The sequence below is a fragment of the Crotalus tigris genome, unplaced genomic scaffold (assembly GCF_016545835.1).
Source record: "Crotalus tigris isolate CLP2741 ecotype Arizona unplaced genomic scaffold, ASM1654583v1 scf7180000017977.1317863, whole genome shotgun sequence".
NCBI lineage: Eukaryota > Metazoa > Chordata > Lepidosauria > Squamata > Viperidae > Crotalus > Crotalus tigris.
Window position 1 is genome coordinate 637,910 of NW_024096755.1, and position 18,920 is coordinate 656,829.

General features: G+C 41.1%; 1 protein-coding gene across 4 annotated transcripts; it reads left to right on the top strand.

The window, feature by feature from the left end:
• Positions 1 to 225: 225 nt before the first annotated feature.
• SRRM2 (serine/arginine repetitive matrix 2) lies at positions 226 to 17,635 on the top strand. Of its 4 annotated transcripts, none has more exons than XM_039345830.1 (15): positions 226 to 365; positions 2,279 to 2,554; positions 3,411 to 3,515; positions 3,682 to 3,861; positions 4,374 to 4,451; positions 4,590 to 4,652; positions 5,192 to 5,218; positions 5,642 to 5,692; positions 5,776 to 5,865; positions 5,959 to 6,148; positions 6,609 to 11,485; positions 13,398 to 13,652; positions 14,329 to 14,454; positions 14,570 to 14,686; positions 16,559 to 17,635. In XM_039345830.1, the coding sequence occupies exons 2-15, from the start codon at positions 2,316 to 2,318 to the stop codon at positions 16,566 to 16,568; spliced, it is 6,408 nt and encodes a 2,135-aa protein (XP_039201764.1). In that variant the 5' UTR covers positions 226 to 365; positions 2,279 to 2,315; the 3' UTR covers positions 16,569 to 17,635. The 4 variants fall into 4 exon arrangements, with proteins under 4 accessions (XP_039201764.1, XP_039201762.1, XP_039201765.1 ...); XM_039345828.1 differs by lacking the exon at positions 226 to 365 and adding an exon at positions 576 to 703; XM_039345831.1 differs by lacking the exon at positions 226 to 365 and adding an exon at positions 717 to 834.
• The last annotated feature ends 1,285 nt before the right edge of the window (positions 17,636 to 18,920 follow it).

Genomic DNA, 18,920 nt, shown 5'->3' on the forward strand with positions numbered 1-18,920 from the left:
TCCTTTTTATGTACTGAGGAGGGGAGTTCGCAATTCCAACTGGAACGTGTAGTCCGCCTTTAAAAGATACTCGTGCGACAGCTTTGACAGGAAAGTCGTATCTTAACTACAATTCCCAGCGTTCTTTGAAAACACACGCTCACAGGAATAGCGTTTCAGGAACGTAGACACGATGCACATGTCCTCCGCCCTAAAATTCTCGCGAGATTTACTCTCCCCTTCAACTCTAATTTAGAACAGCGCGGTGGCTGACGGGAGGAACGGATATTTACATCTCTTTTTCCCTCTCCCAACCCCCCGACCCCAGGATTGGAGCTGAATTTCCTGAAGTGTACTGCGTGTCTGTCTGATGATAGCGAATAAAGGTCAGAGATAAAGGCTGGAAGGGAAGTGAGAGGAGAAACCGAGAAAATTCGGTGCCAAGGCACCCTTCTCGCTTCCCCAAGAGCGCTTTAGGAAATGGCGGCCGACCTTCGTGCTGCCTGCGAGGCATCTCGGGACAAGTAGTCTTTATTCTCGTCCTCTGTGGGTAGGGAGGACCCACAGAGTTCGTTTACGAACTCCACTTCCCATAAGCCAACGGGCGGAGAGGGTTCCAGGCGAGAGCGAATTGGAGGGGACAGGGGGAGGTTCCAGGCTACCTCCTGCCCCCCCCCCCGGCCCTCACCCTCCTCCTGCGCCGCGGCGGCTGCTGCTGCGTCGGGTGAGGGAGCGCGAGCGAGTGGCGCAGGCAAAAGCCAGAAGAGGGATCGGGGGACGCGGGACTACGCGAGGAGAGGAACGCGGAGAAGCAGCAGCTTGGAGGCCGGGGTGGCGCGGCAGGCCTGGGGAGATGTGAGGGGGGGGGGGCTAGACGGTGCCGCGGGCTTGGTGTGTGTGTACGTGGGGTGGCCTTTACGGGTCCTGAGGTAAGAGGCAAGCGAGGTTTGCCCTTCGTGTGTTGCGAAGGCAGTGAGGACCTCGAAGCAGGGGTAAAGGTGGATCGCGGGCCTCAGCAGGCCTTGAGGGAGGAGGCCTAATGAGCTGCGATGCTTTCTAGGGAGGGAGGTCGGGCCTGAGGTGGCAGGGAATTAGAATAGAGGGCTGACTAGGCCTTATCAGTCGGTAGGTTGGGGATTTTTTTGGAGGGAAGGTAAGAAGTATATGTCACAGCAGATGGCAGCACCTACTCAGCCTTGCTGATTAAAAAAAAAAAAAGCAAAGCAGTTTTGGGTCTGATTATTACGTACTTTGATGGAGGACCACCATGCAATTCCCAAACTGTTAGTCCAAGGATTTTTTTTTTAAAGACACCGAGCAAACTATTTCCGCTAAAATATTGCTAGAGAAAACGATATGGAAACGTGTGTGTAGTTATCAATTCATTTATATTGTCTGTGGACTGAGCTGGACTTGAGATCTTGCTTTTAAAACATGAACTTATTCAGTTCTTGAAAATGTAGTAGGGGCCTGTAAAGGAAGACGAAGGATAATACAGTATAAATCATTATTACTAGTAAATGGTAGGGATCTAGTGGATATGTGTATAGGGATTTTCAGCCTTTTAAAGAAAAGGGTTCGATGATAAGCTTGTAAAAAGATTATAGGATAAATTATGCAGGCCAATTCTTATTCAGAAGTAAGTCCTAGTAAATTTTCATGTTAATATACATAGGATTGCCTCGTTTATTGAGAGGGAGATTTTAAACAGGAACTATTGGAAAGAAACTAGATATGTACATAATATAAAGAAAGAATGGCTTAATAGATTTGTCCTTGGGGTACAGGATATATATTAAGATAAAACAAATCTGAATGTAAGTGTTGAAATCATGAGAATTGAAGCGAAAATTTGTGGGCTGAATAATTTGGGATGATTGACTACAACTTTTGGTTGGGGAAAACAAAAATGAATAGTCTGGGAGTGGTTGCAGTATAGAGAATATGAAATTATTTAATAAAAGGGTTCCTCTAAGAAAGTATGTACCATTGAATTCTGATCCACTGTTGAGAAAATTAAAGTATGGGTTCTGGTGGTGAGGTATAAGTTACGAGTAAGGAGGAAATAGGAATTTTCAGGAAAAATAAGAGGGAATGATAAAATGTGTATTGTCTGGGACAGGGAATGGATTTGAAATTTAACAAAAAGGAAAAGTAGTTGATTCATAGAAAAAAGACGGCGGTCTTTTGATTGCAGGCGGTAAAAGATATATATACCCATATGGTGATGTGAAAAAAGTTTGGTAAAACAATTGATTCCCTTTTCTTTTTCTTCTGCCTTTTATCATACTGTCTTTAGGTATCAGAGGCACCAGAGGTGCTAGTCTGTGAGAGCCATGTACAATGGGATAGGACTCCCCACTCCCCGGGGCAGTGGCACCAACGGTTACGTGCAAAGGAATCTCTCAGCAGTGCGTCACAAGAAGGATCGGACTGACTACAAGTCAGAAGAGGAGCTGAGGAAACTGGAGTCATCTTTGGTTAAAAAACCCAACCAGGACATCCTGGATCACGAGCGCAAAAGGAAGGTTGAGTTGAAATGCTTAGAACTGGCTGAACTCATGGAAGAACAAGGGTGAGTTGTTACAGGATGGTCAAGGCTAAGATGTTTTCAAGACATGATGGTGATTTGAGAAGAGGAGCGAGAATAATGATCAACCAACATTCTTAATTAAAATATACAGATTTGGGAATGATATGATGTATGCTTTTCATCCAAAATTTCTCATTTCTGGTGTTTGGCACTCAGTTTTTACAAAAAGAGGTCTCATTTATTTTTTGGAATGATTAGCGGAACAAGTATTTTAAATATAATATCTATATAGGGAGTAAAGGAATACAGTGTTGTGATATTTAGCTGTATGTTTTTTTCATTTTGAGTTACTTTCAGTGGAATTTGTTCAGAAAATAGCAAAATTTAAGAAAATTTTTACATACTCAATAGAATTTTGGTTATTACAAGTATTTTAAAACTGGATAATCATATTTGGGATATACTAGAAATGAAAATGGTTGAAAATAATATGTTTTGTACTAATAGTACCTAATATTATAAAGCATTTTTGAATGTTATATAGAGATAAATGGTAATACGCAATAATAATACATAGAAGAGTCCAGTAAGATAGGCTATTATTGGCCACATTTTTCAGAGATTAATGGCCAGAAGGCTTAAGAGATGAAATGATTTGTGAAGATGCTCTAAAAGATTCATAGAAGCAGAATTTGAACTAAAACTCTTTCGATTTACATTTTTCATTTTAATCAGTATTCTATATTAAGTAAGTTATGTACTTTTTATAGGGTGAATTGTTAGATCTTTTATAATCCATGCATTTTAGAAATATTTTCTTTACCTCATTTCAGTGATTTAGCTTTTAAATGGAATATCTCTTTATAGTCCATAAATTCTATTCTGATGCATACAATAGGTATGGAGAAGGGGAAATTCAGGAGAAAGTGGCCACATTTCGGATGATGCTGCTAGAAAAAGATGTGGCAGTTGTCAAAGAAGGGGAACAGCAGCAGAAGTCTAGGTAAGTAAGGCATTGGTTGATTTTTATGTTGTTTTATCATGATAGTTACTTTTCATCTTAACAGAGGTTGTTCTTCCATAAAATATGGATCCTACCAATCTGTGTATTGATAGGATCCTTGTATTGTAATATATTTGTTCTATTAACTATTTCTTTTCTTCTCCAGTATTACAGAGACCCATCAATTGGCTGAGGCCAATGAAAAGAAGAATGAGAGGCTGCGAGCTGCTTTTGGGATCAGTGATAGTTATGTGGATGGCAGTTCTTTTGACCCCAACCGCAGGGCCAAGGAGGCAGCAACAGCTGCAGTGGCCAAACAACAGCAAGAGCAACAGAAGCAGTACAGGTATGAGGAATCACTACTGGAAGAAAATAAGCAAGAAGAGATTACAAGGTAGCTTTGGTTAATGAGTTTTTCAATTGTATTAGGAGACTTTAAAAAAAAAAGACAAATTCAAATAAAGTACCTGAAATGTAGGAAATATTTCATCTTAATGAAACCCCTATAGCATGCTAATTTATGAGATGGTTCATGATTGATTTCCATTCTTGACTTTATTTCTTGTATCTGTGAGATTTTATTTTTTGTAGAAAAAAATACGGAAAGATAGGTATTTATGGAGATTCTCAGTCATCCAGGTTATGGTTGCCCCAAAAGTGCTTTTTCAAAAGGCAACTGGACTTTCTTGTTTTTCTTTGAAGACTTTTTGCTTCTCATCCAAGAATCTTCTTCAGCTTCTTCCCTACCATTCCCTACCATCCAGTCATAGCTGAAGAATCTTCTTGGATGAGAAGTCCTTATGTAGAATGTTGTGAATTGAATTCTGTAATTTTATTATTTGGACTTTGTCTCCTCAGTCTTATCAAAGACTCTAGCAGTTCCCGCTCACCATCTCCAAAACAAAAGAAGAAGAAAAAGAAGAAAGACAGAGGCAGGTGGGTCTTGAATTCTTTTTTCAGATCCATTAGATTCTGGCGGTGGTGGGGGGGGAATTTAGATTTAGAAGTAAGAAAAGGAACTTTCACATTTTAAAGTTTCTCAGAAAATATATCTTGCCCTTTTGGCTTTTCAAGGTCTGAAAGCAGATCACCTTCTCGAAGAGAAAGGAAAAAAAGCTCAAAGAAAAAGAAACACAGGTAAGAGGATTTTAGGGAGGATTAAAGTGACTGGTCCAGTATGAGAATTGGATTTTAGGGACGTCACAATTTGATCATGATGATGATTTACGAAGTCTTTTGTAGTGCTGTCTTCAAAAATTTGGGGGGGGGGATTTTCTTAAGAAAGCTTCAATCTTTTTTTCCTCTATGTTAAAAAGTGATTGTATAAAAATAGGGCATGCTGTCTGATAGACTTATAGTTCTCTGTATGCTGCATTTACTTCTCCAGAAATCAGCTTAATAACCATCTTCGATGGGGTTCATGGGCAGAATTCACATTTGTAATCCAGCATCAATTTTGAACATCAGCCTTGCCTTGCTAAAGTTATTGAATATGACATCAGTTTTTTGGTAACTTGGGAATAAAGTCCGATATTGGACAGGAAACCTGGTGCTTTTTTAACAACCTGAATACAAATTCTATAATTCGTGTTCATTAAACACATGGCTACAACTGATGGAAGTTATAATTAACATCTGCCACATCAGATTACCAACTATGTTTTTTTTAATTCTAGATCAGAATCAAAGAAAAGAAAGCACAGGTGAGTCTTAATAACTATTAGCCATTTTTAAAATGTTTGGATGTAATATGTAGTGGTTCTTTCTGGTTACTTATTCTCAGGGCTCCACAGATCTGATTTCCAAAGGTGCCTTAAAATGTGTGAGAATTGCAAATTTAGCACTTGTTTTCAACATCTTAAAGCAGTGGCACCTTTTCATGGGATTCTGATCCTAGGGATCAGCTGTGTTTGTCTCATGCACTCTACAGAGTTTCAGAAGATGTGTATCTACATCTAAACTTTACATTGGTCTCCTGACTGAATTTGGAGTTGGTATTAGAGACAGTTATTCTTGGGTATTGCTAGAGTAGATGTCCTATGAAGGATATGAAAGGAACGGAGGGAGAAACAGTCACTGCGTACGTCACTGTTCAGGAATGATTCAAAACAAACTTTTTTTCTCAGATCTCCAAGTCCCAAAAGCAAACACAAATCCAAGGAGAAGAAACGGAAGAGGTAAAAATCACCTAATCTACCTGTGTTGTGCAATTAAAGTTGATCTTCTTTGCATACATCTTGATTCTCATTTTTAACTCTAGGTCCACCAGTGAGTCTGCATCTCAGAAAGACCGTCGGGATCGCTCTTCCTCCCCAGAAGGCTCTTCCTCATCAGATGCTTCCCACAGCAGGTACAGCTTGGCAAATCAAACTCTGTGTCTTGTTATTAGCTATTAAACTTGGGCAGAGTCTTGTGGATTAACCTTCTAATCATTTGTTTACAGATCAGGCAGCCCCATTGTGCAAAAAAGGAGCTTCCTTAGACGGCAGAGCAAGTCTCCTTTGTCAAGTTCACGAAAACCAGACACTGAAGTGGTTTCTAAGAATTTGGGAGAGAAAGAACGTTCATCTTCTGCTGAGCCTGCCCGGCAAGGCAGGAGCACAAGTCCTCGAGAAAGCAGAGAGAAGCGGGAGGTAAAAAATAATATATGCATTAGGAAAGTGAGAAATGTTTACATAAATAAAGTCACTTGGAACAAAATGACTTAGGAATACTGATTGGTTCATTAAAATTGGAGAGGACAAATGGTGGATTCTAAGTTCTTTTACTATATTAAAACAGTGTCTTCCTCAAACTTAAAATCTAATTATATTTTATTGAAAGTGTGTCCAACTTTTTATGATGTGTGAATTTCAATCCTCAGAATTTTCCATTGAATGTGCCATTGCTAAGAATTCTGGAAGTTGAAGACCATACAAAATCACCCAGGTTGGGAAATGCTGTTCTAAAATGACAGCTAATTAATGAGTTGCTTAGAGTTAAAGTGACCTTTTCACTTCCAAAATGCTTATAATATAGTTGGGAGCTGGCTGCTGAGTTTTTTTGCTTTTTCAAAGGACAGTTCTAGTTACTATTTTTTATATTCCTGTTTAGAAAATATCCAAGCAATCTCCAGTACGTGAGACCCTTCATCATTCTCCAAGTCCTTCATCTCCTGCCAAAGAGAAAGAAAGAGACAAGGACAGAAAGTCTGCTCGGCATGGGGGTCGAAAATCCACCCCCTCACTTGAGCATGATCCAAAGTGCATGCATCATTCTCCTGTGCTGAATGATCTTTCTCGAGAAAAGCGTCCCCCTTCTAAAGAGAAGAGATCTCCTGCCTGTTCCTCTCCATTTGCTAAGAAGCAGTCAGAGGATCGTAATGGGACTCTTCCACAATCCAAGGCTAAGATTTCTCCTGACCATGAGGAGCTTACAGCTTCCTCATCTGATTCTAAGGGTGTTGAGACCAAATTGAAGAAGATGTCTCATGAGGACTGTACACCTCAGCATTCACCTTCTCCTTCAGAGAGTGGTAGCTGCTCCTCTTCTTCCTCTTCTCCTTCCCCACCAACTAAGACTGCTCCAGTTTCTCGCAACTGTTCCCCAGAGGGCCCTTCCAAAAGACAAGACAAAGAGAAAGCTTCTACCCAAAGAGAGAAATGTAGCTCATCCCCTGAAATCTCTCGTTCTGGGCAAAAGCAGTCTTCTAAGACATCTCGATGTGAACCATCCAGCACCCCTCCAGCTAAAGGCTCCAGAGCAAGAGCCAGCAGGAGAGACAAATCTCTCTCTCAAACACCCACTACTCGTAGAGGTAGATCTCGGTCCCGGACACCACCAAAGAGAGGTAGATCACGTACACGTACCCCACCAAGGAGGGGCAGGTCTCGTTCTCAGAGACGTGCTCGATCCCGTTCCCGTACTCCTTTGCGAAGGGGGCGTTCTCGAACACCCCAGTGGCGAGGCCGTTCAAGAACACCTCAGCGATGGGGTAGATCACGTTCACGTACACCTCCCAGATGGGGTCGATCACGTACCCCTCAGAGGCGTGGTTGGTCTCGCTCTAGAACTCCCCAAAGGCATGGATGGTCTAGAAGCAGAAATAGTGGAAGATGGGGCAGATCACGAACACCACCAAGAAGGGGGAGATCACGTTCAAGAACACCAAGAAGGGGCAGGTCTAGATCAAGAACTCCACCCAGGCGAGCAAGGTCCCGTTCCAGAACACAGCCGAGAAGAGGCAGATCTAGAACTAGGACGCCTCCCAGGAGAGGACGATCAAGTTCATCCCCAAGAAGAGAGAAATCTTTGATTTCAGCCAGACGAAGCAGATCTGTGTCATCTCCAGATCGGAAAGTTTCCAGAATTTCTTCTAGGAGAAGTCGATCTGATTCATCTACAAGAATGAGGGAAAGATCCAGAAAAGTGGTAAGACGTAGTCTTTCTGGTTCCTCTCCTGAATCAAGAAGATTAAGAGCATCTCCCAGACGTAGTCGGTCTGGATCACTTCCAAAAGCTAAAAAGAAAACTCGATTGTCTCCAAGAAGGAGTCGATCAGGTTCCTCTCCAAGGTCAAGGAAGAAAAGATCAAGAACACCTCCAAGGCGCAGTTGTTCTAGTTCTTCTCCAAGAATAAAAAAGAAATCAACATTAAGCATCAGACGAAGTAGATCTGGTTCTTCTCCAACACCAAAAAAGAAATCAAGATCACCTACTAGGCATAGTCAATCCAGGTCACCTCCAGCCCTCAAAAACAAAAGCAGAATGTCCCCTCAGAGCAGTTCTGATTCATCTCCAAGGCTTACAAGGAAGTCTGATGTTTCTTCAGCAGCTGAAGAAAAAGCTAAAAGCATTTCAAAAAGAAGTCGATCTGGTTCCTCTCCAGCACTGCGAAAGAAGTCAAAGTCTCCTCCTCCTAGCATATCTGGGTCCTCTCCAGAACCAGATATGAGATTACCAAGAAGACGAAACAGATCTGAGTCCTCTCCAGAAGTGAAAACAAAGTCAAAGGCAGGATCTTCCCCAATGCTGAAAAAGGAAATGGGATCATCTCCAAGGCGAAGTCGGTCTAGTTCCACTCAATCATCAGCAAAGGAAAACTCCTTATCGCCAATAAGGCGAGCAGCTTCTCCAGAATCAAAGTCTGCATCTCCACTGCAGCAAAGCAGATCTGGAAGGTCTGTAGGAACAAAAGAAAAACCTAAATCACTGCATCCAAGGCAGAGCACGTCTAGATCACCTCTGGCTTTGAGAGAGACATCTCTTTCTCCTCTAAGACCAGTTGCATCTGGATCTTCATTAGAAATTAAGAAGAAATCTTCTTCACCACTGGATAAATGCAAAAATGATTCCTTGGAGTTAAAGAAGACTAGGTCATCTCCAAGGCAAAGCACATCTGGCTCTTCCCCAGTGACCAAAGAGCAGTCAAGATCACCTCCCAGGACCAAGTCAAGATACTCTCCTGAGATGACAAAATCTTCACCTTTGAAGCAAGTCAGATGTGGGCTGTCCCCTCAGGCAGCGAAAGAGAAATCTCCCTCCAGGAGAAGTGAATCCAGATCATCTCCTGAACTAAATGGCAAATCTAAAACTCCTCCAAAGCAAAATAAATTCCAAGAAGTGAAAACAAAATCTGGATCTTCTCCAGGGCACAACAAATCTAGTTCCATGGCATTAATGGAAAGTGCTTCATCTCCATGCCAAAAGAATAAATCAGGTTCATCTCTCTCTGGAAAAGAAAAATTGCAGTCTTCCTCAAAACAAATGCCGTCTGAGTCATCACCAGTACTTAAAAAAACAGATGTTTCATCAAGGCGGAGTAGATCTGGATCTTCCTCTTCCTCTTCTTCCTCCTCCTCTTCTTCCTCCTCCTCCTCTTCCTCCTCTTCTACTTCTTCTTCAACATCTCCAGAAGATAATAAATCTCAGTCACCTCCCAGACTTAGTCGCTCTGTGGGGCTGTCAGTCAACAAGAATAAATCAGTTTCATCCCCAATGCATGATAAAGCATATTCTTCTCCAGAACCAGAGAATAGCACATTTGCAACTGTTACAAAGCACAATAGACCTGGATTTTCTCCAGAAATAAGAGAAACTTCTAAAGCTGCAGTGATGGGGCCCAGATCACCTTTGGAGAAGAAAGGGGCATTTAAAGAGGCATCTCGAAGAAGCAGATCAGGTTCTTATTCTGGGACAAAAGAGAAGCCAAGAATGCACTCTAGTGAGAGCAGTTCAGATTCTTCTCCAGAATGGAAAGAGAAATCTGAGAGCAGATCTGTGTCACCGCTCAGACCAAGAATAAAATCAAAAACACCTCCAAGACGCAGAATATCAAGGTCACCACCTAGATCTAGACCAAAATCCAGAACTCCTCCGAAGCGTGGCAGGTCTGGGTCTCCACCAAGACCTAAGCTGAAGTCCAGAACGCCTCCAAGGCGACGTAGGTCTGGCTCATCTCCTAGACCCAGAATAAAGTCTAGAACACCACCCAGACGACGTAGATCTGGGTCATCCCCACGGTCCCAAATAAAATCCAGAACACCACCCCGACACCACTGCAGAGCTGGATCATCCCCAAGACCTAGAAGGAAATCTAGAACCCCTCAATGGAGACGTAGGTCTGGATCACGGGCAAGAGACAAATCTAGAACACCAGTTACAAGAAGACGGAGATCTGTGTCACCAGTGAGTCCTAGACGCAAATCTCGAACACCTCCAAGACGTGGACGGTCCAGATCACTTTCTAGAGAAAAATCAAGCACCAGCACACGTCCACATCGGTCTGAGTCATCCTATGGTGACAGGCCCAGAAGTTCTTTGCGACAAGAAAGATCTGGCTCTCCCTCATGGAGAAGTCGCTCCCGTTCACTCTCCAGGCGACGAGATAAATCTCGGGGTTCTTTGCGGAGGGAACGGTCAATTTCCTCTCCAGCTAGAAGCCGCTCAAGATCCTCTTCTCGCCAGGAGAAATCTAAACCACCACACAGAGGTCATTCCCAATCACCAGTACAGATGTTGCAGTTGTCCCCAGAGAGGACTGCAACAAGTAGGAATGCATCCCGTTCACCTCCCAGATTAGATGCATCACGTGTAACAGCATCATATAAAGGCACTGGGTCCAGAGTATCCCCTGATTGTCAATCATCTCCTGTGAGGAAGCATTCCAGATCAGGCTCCCAGGAAGCCTGCACATCTCCAGGAAGAAAGTCTCGCTCTCCTCCTGTTCTAGAGAGATATCCCAAGTCTGACCTCCAAGAGAAACCAGCAAGCTCCTCTCTTTGGCACAGCAAAAACAACATTGCCATTCCTTGCGCTTTAACTCCACCTTGTGAGGAATCTCCTAAATTGCGAAAGGCCCTCTCTCCCGATCCATCTATGCTACATGACTTGCCTCCAGTGTCAAAGAATGGTGACTCCATAGCCATCCGAAGCAGCCCAGGAGATAGGAATCAGAGCATGCACCAAGCTATAATTAAAGATGATACAGGAATTGGTGCACCTTTGTCAGGGAGAAGCAGTTCTCATGCAGGCTCCCTCTCTCCTGTAAAAGCTAAATTGTCGTCCCACTCCTCCTCTTCCTCCTCCTCTGCTTCCTCCTCCTCGGCTTCTTCAAGCCCCTTACCAGCATTGATTTCTGTCCTAGTACCATCCCCCAAAGAAGAGGAGATTGTATCTGAAGGAAAAGTAGCAGACAGGTCTGAGGTGCACTTACCTACCCTTGAGGCTGAGTCACAGTTGGCTTCTGTTGCCATGGAGGATGACACCAGGAGCAGCTGTCCTACAGTCCTACAACTTGCTCTTCCCTCTCCTCCACCCTCTGCCCCTTCGAAGGCAAAGAGAAGTTCATCTGCCTCCTCTACCAGTTCATCCTCATCCTCATCTTCCTCCTCATCCTCGTCTTCTTCAACTTCTGATTCTGAGTCCAGCTCATCTGAATCCAGTCCCCATGATCAGGCAACAAAGCTTGAGGCTGAGATTGAACTGAAACAGTAAGAACCTTTCTTCTTTGTAATCCCTTTTTTCCATGTCTTTTAAGCTGTCAGCAGTCATTGCCTGGTAATAACCTAAAATCCAGTTTCTTCTTGGTCAGTTAGAAGGTAATATACAGATTCACTCATTTTATTCATGTCCTTGTTTTATATACTTTCTAATCCCAGTCCTGGAATGACTTCTCTGCCATAAAAGATGTGCATACCCATAGTCCATAAACATTGTCTCAGATACTCTGCAAATATATAAAATAGATACAGGCGTGTATACCACAACCAATGATGTTTTTGTTTCTAGTATTGCTAGATTTAAAAACTGAAATTTTGATTGAACTCTTGCATAAGTTGAATTCTAATCTAGCCTCCTTTATAAGCAGATACAAAGGCCAGTGAGCTTGTATTTTTATGCTTGGGAGAAACAAGCTCTCTTCCTCTGTAGGGAAATCAAATGAGCTCAAGGGGCAAGAAAGTCTTATTTGATTCTAAGAGAATTTCTGGAGATAGATAATTCCAGATGAAGAAAGGATTGTAGTTGCTACATGGCTATTCTGGTATGAGGGCTCAGGTCAACTACATGGGCACTGGCAGGTCTTGGATGTGCCTATGTACAGGGTGGTCACTGTATATACCTTTCAGCATCTGTATTTTTCTCAGTTCTTGTATTAATAGTATCAGTTGAAATGTACGTTTTCTTACATTTCATATGTTTGATTTTTTTCCCTTCAATTTCTATAGCTACCCAAATCAACCAAGTGACTTCACTATGTAGTGTGTAGACCTGATATTGTTACCCTTCAGAAATGCTTCTTCATTGGTATGCTTTTGAAAGACTGTAATGATGGCCTTTGTCCACCAGAGGCCGAGCTTGCTAATGTTACTGAGTACTATTAATAGATATTGTACTATATTCTTATGGACTCCAGTTTTGCTCTGTATTATCTATATCTTTGTGTAGGTTTTGTGCAAGAGTTGTACTGCATCAAAGTACGCCTGCAAAAGATGGACAATAATTTTTTTTGCAAAATATGTATTTAACAGAATTTAAATGCAATCTTGGCTTATGTATCTTCTGTAATTCTGTTTTCAAGATACTAGTGGGGAGGATTAGGTTTTTTTTTTAATACTTGGAATAGCAGACCAAGAAAATGAGTGTAGAGAATTAATGTGATAGCAAGAGATAGCTTGATAGAATCTGTAATTGTTCCATTTTGAGTCTTTGCTGTTTGGAAAGCTGTTTAGTCATGGTTACTTTTTGTTTGCAAGGATAGCCTAAATCTTCAACTCAAAATGTTTGTTTTCTGGATCTGTTAATACAAGTGACTCATCTCTGCTTCCTAGGAAATGAGTCTCCATGAAGTAGCAGTAACCTTTGTCAGTGGAAAACCTAAGCTTCTCAGTTCCCAGCATGGTAGATTCTTTTAATTAAAAAAAAAGGAAAGTAGTGTGTTGCAAAATGTTATCAGTTTTGATTTTACTTTATTTCCAGTAATATCTCATAAACCTCAGGAGCACATCTGGAAGGTGGCTGCAATCAGGGGATTGGTTTGAAGTATCTATATATGTAAGGAAAAGAAGAAAAAAAAAGGAGGAGGAGGGTTAGTGTGGCAAGAAATAACAGTCAGTTTTCTTTGTAGCATTTCGGACTGCTAATGCCAACCAGGACTGTCATTTTGTGAGGCATAAGGATCCCTATTTTTTGACTGATAATAGGCTGAATATGCTGCTAAGATTTTTTTTTTTTTATAAAAGACTCAAGTCAGCTGTTTTCCTAGACTTTTCCCATAAATAGCATGAGCTGGAGTTCGTGTATCCATTCAGAAATTTGAGTTTCTCCAGTTAACCTGCCTGAATCTTGTTTCCTCTGTTGCAGCCATCCAGTCTTTAATTATACCTCTTCCCTTTCCTCATAAAGGCCACCAAGCCCAGTGCTGAAAGAGACTCATGGTGATGAGCAACCTCTGGAAATGGGCAAACGTAAGTGCCGTTCTCGAACCTCAAGCAGTTCAAGCAGCAGCTCTTCTTCTTCGTCCTCTTCTTCAGCCTCTTCCTCTTCCTCATCTTCCTCCTCTTCGTCATCTTCGTCCTCCTCAATACCATTGCCTAAAACAGGACTCCAGGCAGTGATGAAGGGCTCCCTGAAAAAGAAACCATCTCCAGAGAAGAGAAAGTAAGTATTCTGCTAATGAAGAGGTATACTTCGCACCTGAGAATCAGTGTTCTATTCGTTATTGGGAATGTTGTTGAAGTGTGGAGGTGAACTAGCTCTTCCCTTCCCTTCCTTGGCTTGGCATCCTAAGAGAATACCTTGCTGAATGTTTAGAATGGAAATAGTCCAAGAAGATTTCCAGATGCTAAAAGATCTGTGGAAGATTTGTGGCCCTAACATTTTTGGGTAGTTAAAATAGGTCTGCACATGGTAGGCTGTACCTAAATACTTTAAAAATAAAGTAGAAGAGGAAAGGGGAAGAAAAGAAAGAGAAAATGGATAATATGAGAAAAGAAAGAATAAAAAAGCAGCGACTTCCAGCTTCTTTCGATGCAGTGACATAATACAGTTTAAATATTAACTTTTTACTTATCTAAAACAATAAATACTAGCTGTTTCTATAATTATGATCTACTTAATCATCAAAACTTAAAATCAAAATTTATTTTTTTTTCTCTTGAGCAGAAAGTCCAAAAAAGGTTTCCAGATGGACACAAACTATTTACATTCTTTTCCCTAATTAGTGCAATTAAATTTGCCATCTCCGCTAATTCATCTTTTCAATCCATTCCTCCAGTCAGTGACTCTTTCCATTTTTGACCAATTTTTTGTTATCATTGGCTCTTTCTATCTCTAGGTCACGCAGCCCTAGAAAACCAATTGACTCACTGAGAGATTCCCGCTCTCTGAGCTACTCCCCAGCAGAACGGCGTCAGATTTCCCCTCCTGTCCAACCACCCTCTGCTCCAAGGGATCGACGTAGGTAAGTCTCTTTAGCAAGTCTTACTTCCCTTGGCCAAGAAGTTGTTTAGGGATTATTTCCAGAATGCATTTAACATTGAATCCAAGTCAGTTTCATACCCCCATTCTCTGTCCAGAGACAGGTCTAGGGATAGGTCCCTGCAGAGAAACAGACGAAGCATCAGCAGGTCTCCAGGACGAAAACGGCGACGCAAATCTCCCAGTCCCCGAGCTCCACGTCGCAGAACTTCAAGGTAATGAGCATGACTTGCTAGTTTTAGAAATGCCTAACGGTTGCTAAAGGTCCTATTAAGTGTAACAATTTGACTGACTTGAGTGTACTTATTATAGTTTTGTTATTTCTGAAACTGTGTTCTTACTCATTTCCTGAAGGTATAGTGAAATTATGCTAGTGGCTTTAATCCTAAAATCTCTAGCTTGAAGTCTATGAATTCTTCCCATTTACATCTAGGTATAAATAAATGGCTTGCTTCAAATAAATTGCCGGAGTACTGATATCATCTTTATTTCCATGAGTGTCATCGAGCATTATTTGTTTAGTAGGCCTGTCTGAAAAAGACAAAGCTAAGCTGAGATAATGATGGTTTGGAATGTCCTGGGTAGACTGGAGGTCAAAGAGGATTATCCTTGCTAATTTCTCTTCTGATAAATGGATAATTTGTGACTATATCCAATATGTTTCTTATCCACTTGCTCTCTGAAATTTAAGCTCACTTGCCAACTGAAAGCAGCTGAGGACTCTGTTAATCTCAAAGCAGAGTCCTTAGACTGAACATACCCCATTTTCAGAAAATGCTCTGTTTCCTTCCCTTCTGATTTGAAGTGTAAGATCCAGAGAGCTATAAAGCATTTATTCCTTTATTCTCTGGAAACTTAATCAGAACTGACTTCTTAAATTCGGTAAGACTTGACCATTCTTCTTCCTTATTTAAACTATTTATGCTGTATTCTTTAGCCTAAAAAGCTCCCATAATAAACCCCACTCATTTTCTGTTCTTGCACTTGTAATTTAAAAATACAAACAGAGAAAAGGGGATGAGAAGCAAAAATGAAAAGGTGACAATTTATGTGTAATATTTTATGATTCCTAGAATAGTCTGGTATGATGAAAATGGATTATTCAGAGGACCTCAATGATGCTTTCTTTCTCTTTACAGAAAATAACAAATACAGATAGTCCTCAACTTACAATAGTTCATTTTGTGACCGTTTGAAGTTACAATAGCACTGAAAAAAATGACTGACCCCTTTTCACACTTATGACTGTTGCAGCATCCCCATGGTCATGTGATTTACATTCAGATGCTTGACAACTGGTTCATATTTGTGACAGTTGCAGTGTTCCAGGGCCATGTGATCCCCTTTTGCAACCTGCTGATAAGCAGTCAATGGGGAAGCCAGATCCACTTAACAATCATGTGATTAACTTAATAATGATTCACTTAACAAATGTGGCAAGAAAAGTCGTAAAATGGAGCAAATTCACTTAACAAATTTCTCACTTAGCAACATAAATGTTGGACTCAATTGTGGTTGTAAATCGAGGACTGTTTGTATTCCTGCTGTTACTTCCCAAGGGTAGTTGATTCTAAGGCCATTTGTAAAGAGGGTATTCAAAACCCAGCAATTAGTGGCAGTAATGGGTGAAGGTGGTAGTTTCTGGCATTTGTTGCCACTTTAGCAATACTGGTTATCATTCTTCAACCTGGAGAAGTAAAGCAATCAACTTCCCTTTAACATACTATCAGGGAAATTTGCTATAACTTATTTCTAAGCAAAAATGGTTTCTATATATTCTCTGTGTGTAAATTTTAAGTGTAAGGAAGTAATTTTACTAATCTGTTTGTGTCCTTAGTAGATTGGGCTCTTAGAAGTGTTCCAGTGGCATTATACATTTCAGTATATACACTTTTCCCCTTTTTGAATTTCCTTTTTTCTCCTCAGTCATGATCTTTGTACCAGTAGTATTTCAGCAGTCATGTTTCCTTAATACAATGTACTTTAAAATATTTGTACATGGTTATACCAATCACCTCTGGCAAAGAGATTAGATTGCTACCTTGTTTTGCATTGCTTAATTTTTTATTCTCCCTTTTCTCCCTAAGGTCCCCGTAAGCCTTTTGGAGAGCGGAAAGTCCTTGTCCTCGCATCCACAGACTGCGCCCCTCCCAGCCTCCAGTGCTGTTCCAGGTGGGAGTCCCCCGCCTCCTGATGTCCACTGGAAACCAGTGTGTTTGCATGGGGGGGGGGGAGTGGAGATCTCTTCTTTTCCCATCACCTTTTTATTCTCATCAGTTTTTTTCTTTATTGTCCCTGTCTTTATTGCCCGTCATTGTCATTTGTCGGCAGCTACATTCCCCTTGTCCCTGGACATTTCTGCTCAACACCCACCAGGATCCACAGCCTCTATGCTCCTCTTCCTCTTCTTCCAACAGTTGGTGATGTTCATTTGATTTTTTTTTTCTTCTCCTGTGAGCATTTTTTTCCCTGTGCGTTTTGCAGCTAAAATCTTTACTTCTGTGTTTTGAGAGCTGTCTTTTTGTTGATTTAGACTTAAAAGGGTTTTTTTTTAAAAAAAACCACACAAATGGGTGGGTGGGAAGTAGAGGGATATGTGATCTAATCTGTTTGATTTAGTGTTTCTCAGCCCCCCCCCCTTTTGAAATGGTGGAGGGTTGTAATAAAAAGTTAGAGCGCATGTTACCAGCCCAGAATTAGATGGAAGGCAGTGCTATTTAGTAGCTCCTTCCTCTGTTCCCCACTGTTTCTATCAAGCTTTTATGAAGAAAAGCAGGCAGTTTCTTTCAGTAGCCTGCAACAGTGGAGTCGATTCTTGGTGGTGGCAAAATTGTGGGTTAAACTATTCTTGCTCCTCCCCCCCAGAACAAAATGAATTTAATATGTAGTGCTCTTTTTCCTTTTTATTCCTCCCTCAAAGGAGACTCTTTCATATTGATCAGCTGAGCCAGGTCATGAGGGGTTAGGTTTGGAACTGGAACAGGGGCATTCAGGCATTTTAGGGGAAAGGTGACTGAAATTTTGCTGAGAAGAAGCTGAGAAACCCTAAGTCAGGGAGGGTGGGAACAGAAGTTTCTTCATATTTCTTAAAAGCATTTAATTTTTTTTGATATGTACAGCAAGGAGATTTTTTCTGTCAAATAAAAAACTTATGAAATGCAAAATCTGTTGCTGAGTCATTCAGAATTTTCTTTAAGACTGGTCAAAGGAGATCTTCAATTAAATACATAGGCTTCTTACCATTACTGTTGCTTTTCCTCTGTTTAGTGCTTTTGGTTTGAAGGATGAGTGAATAGCTAGAATAAGAGTACTTAATTCCCATCTATATAGAACACATGCATGCACACATTTCTGTATTCAGTCTGCTGAAGATAGTTAACTAAATAACACAAAATAAACAAAGGTTTCCTCTATCCAGTCATGTCCAACTCAGTGCTGATTTCCGTTTCTTAGCCGAGGGAGTCTGTTGCCCGAAAATATTTCCATGGTCATGTGTCCAGCATGACTATATGCCAAAGCATAGGAATGCTGTTACCTTCCCAATGAAGTACCTATTTATCTACACGTATTTGCATACTTTTGAACTGCTAGGAGGGCAGGACCTGCAGTAAGTAATGGGAGCTTACCCCATCGAACAATGCTCAGGTCTTAAACCTGGGCTGTCAGCTTCCCAGCTGATAAGCTCAGCATCATTAATTGTTGAGCCACTGTGGTTAAACTAAATCCAAAAGTAACTTTAGTAACCAAAAGTTCTTTAAACTAAACTTTTTGAGTTAATCTTGTTGGGCAGAGTTAATAATAGTATCCAAATTATTTCCCTTTCAAATAAAAATAAGCTTTCAAGTGGACTCTGCAATATACCTTATTTGCAGCTATGGTATGTGATTAGATACACATAGAGAAATCTTATTTTTCTTTTTAAAAAATCACTGATCTTTGTGCATTTGAAAGCAAAGAGAGCAAATTCAGATTTGAAGAAACATGGCTGATCAAAACAAGATTCCTTTTTCCATCCAAGAATAAAAGGAATAAAGAAATGGCTATAATGGCTCTAGCTTTTAAAGACTATGATATTTTGTCTGTTCTCCCAGTTTAAACACAGCTTCCTGCCAGTTGTGTTTATCTTCCTTGAAGTTGACTGCCGTTAATTTTTAGTTACATAGGGCTCTGTTAAAGTTTTAGTTACATAGGGCTCTGTTAAAGCCATCCTAGTTTGCCTTTAATTCCTTAACCGAAGTATGAGCGAATATTTTAGGATTTTTCTGTGAGTTAGATCAGAGGTCACCAACCTTTCTCGGTTGGCCAACCAGAAGAAAAGGAAGGGGGCAGCATTTTATACACATGTGCGTGAACAGGACTGTGAGCATGTGTGCGATGCAAATGGTGATACTCGCCCTGCCCCGTTCTTGCGTGGCGTGGTGCCCCATTTTTGCACCCCGAAGTGCAGCA

Coding starts and splice junctions, on each gene's coding strand:
- SRRM2 (XM_039345830.1), top strand. CDS start 2,316: ATGTACAATGGGATAGGACTCCCCACTCCCCGGGGCAGTGGCACCAAC. Junction 5,219..5,641: donor TCAAAGAAAAGAAAGCACAG/GTGAGTCTTAAT, acceptor TTTTTTTCTCAG/ATCTCCAAGTCCCAAAAGCA. Junction 6,149..6,608: donor AAAGCAGAGAGAAGCGGGAG/GTAAAAAATAAT, acceptor ATTCCTGTTTAG/AAAATATCCAAGCAATCTCC.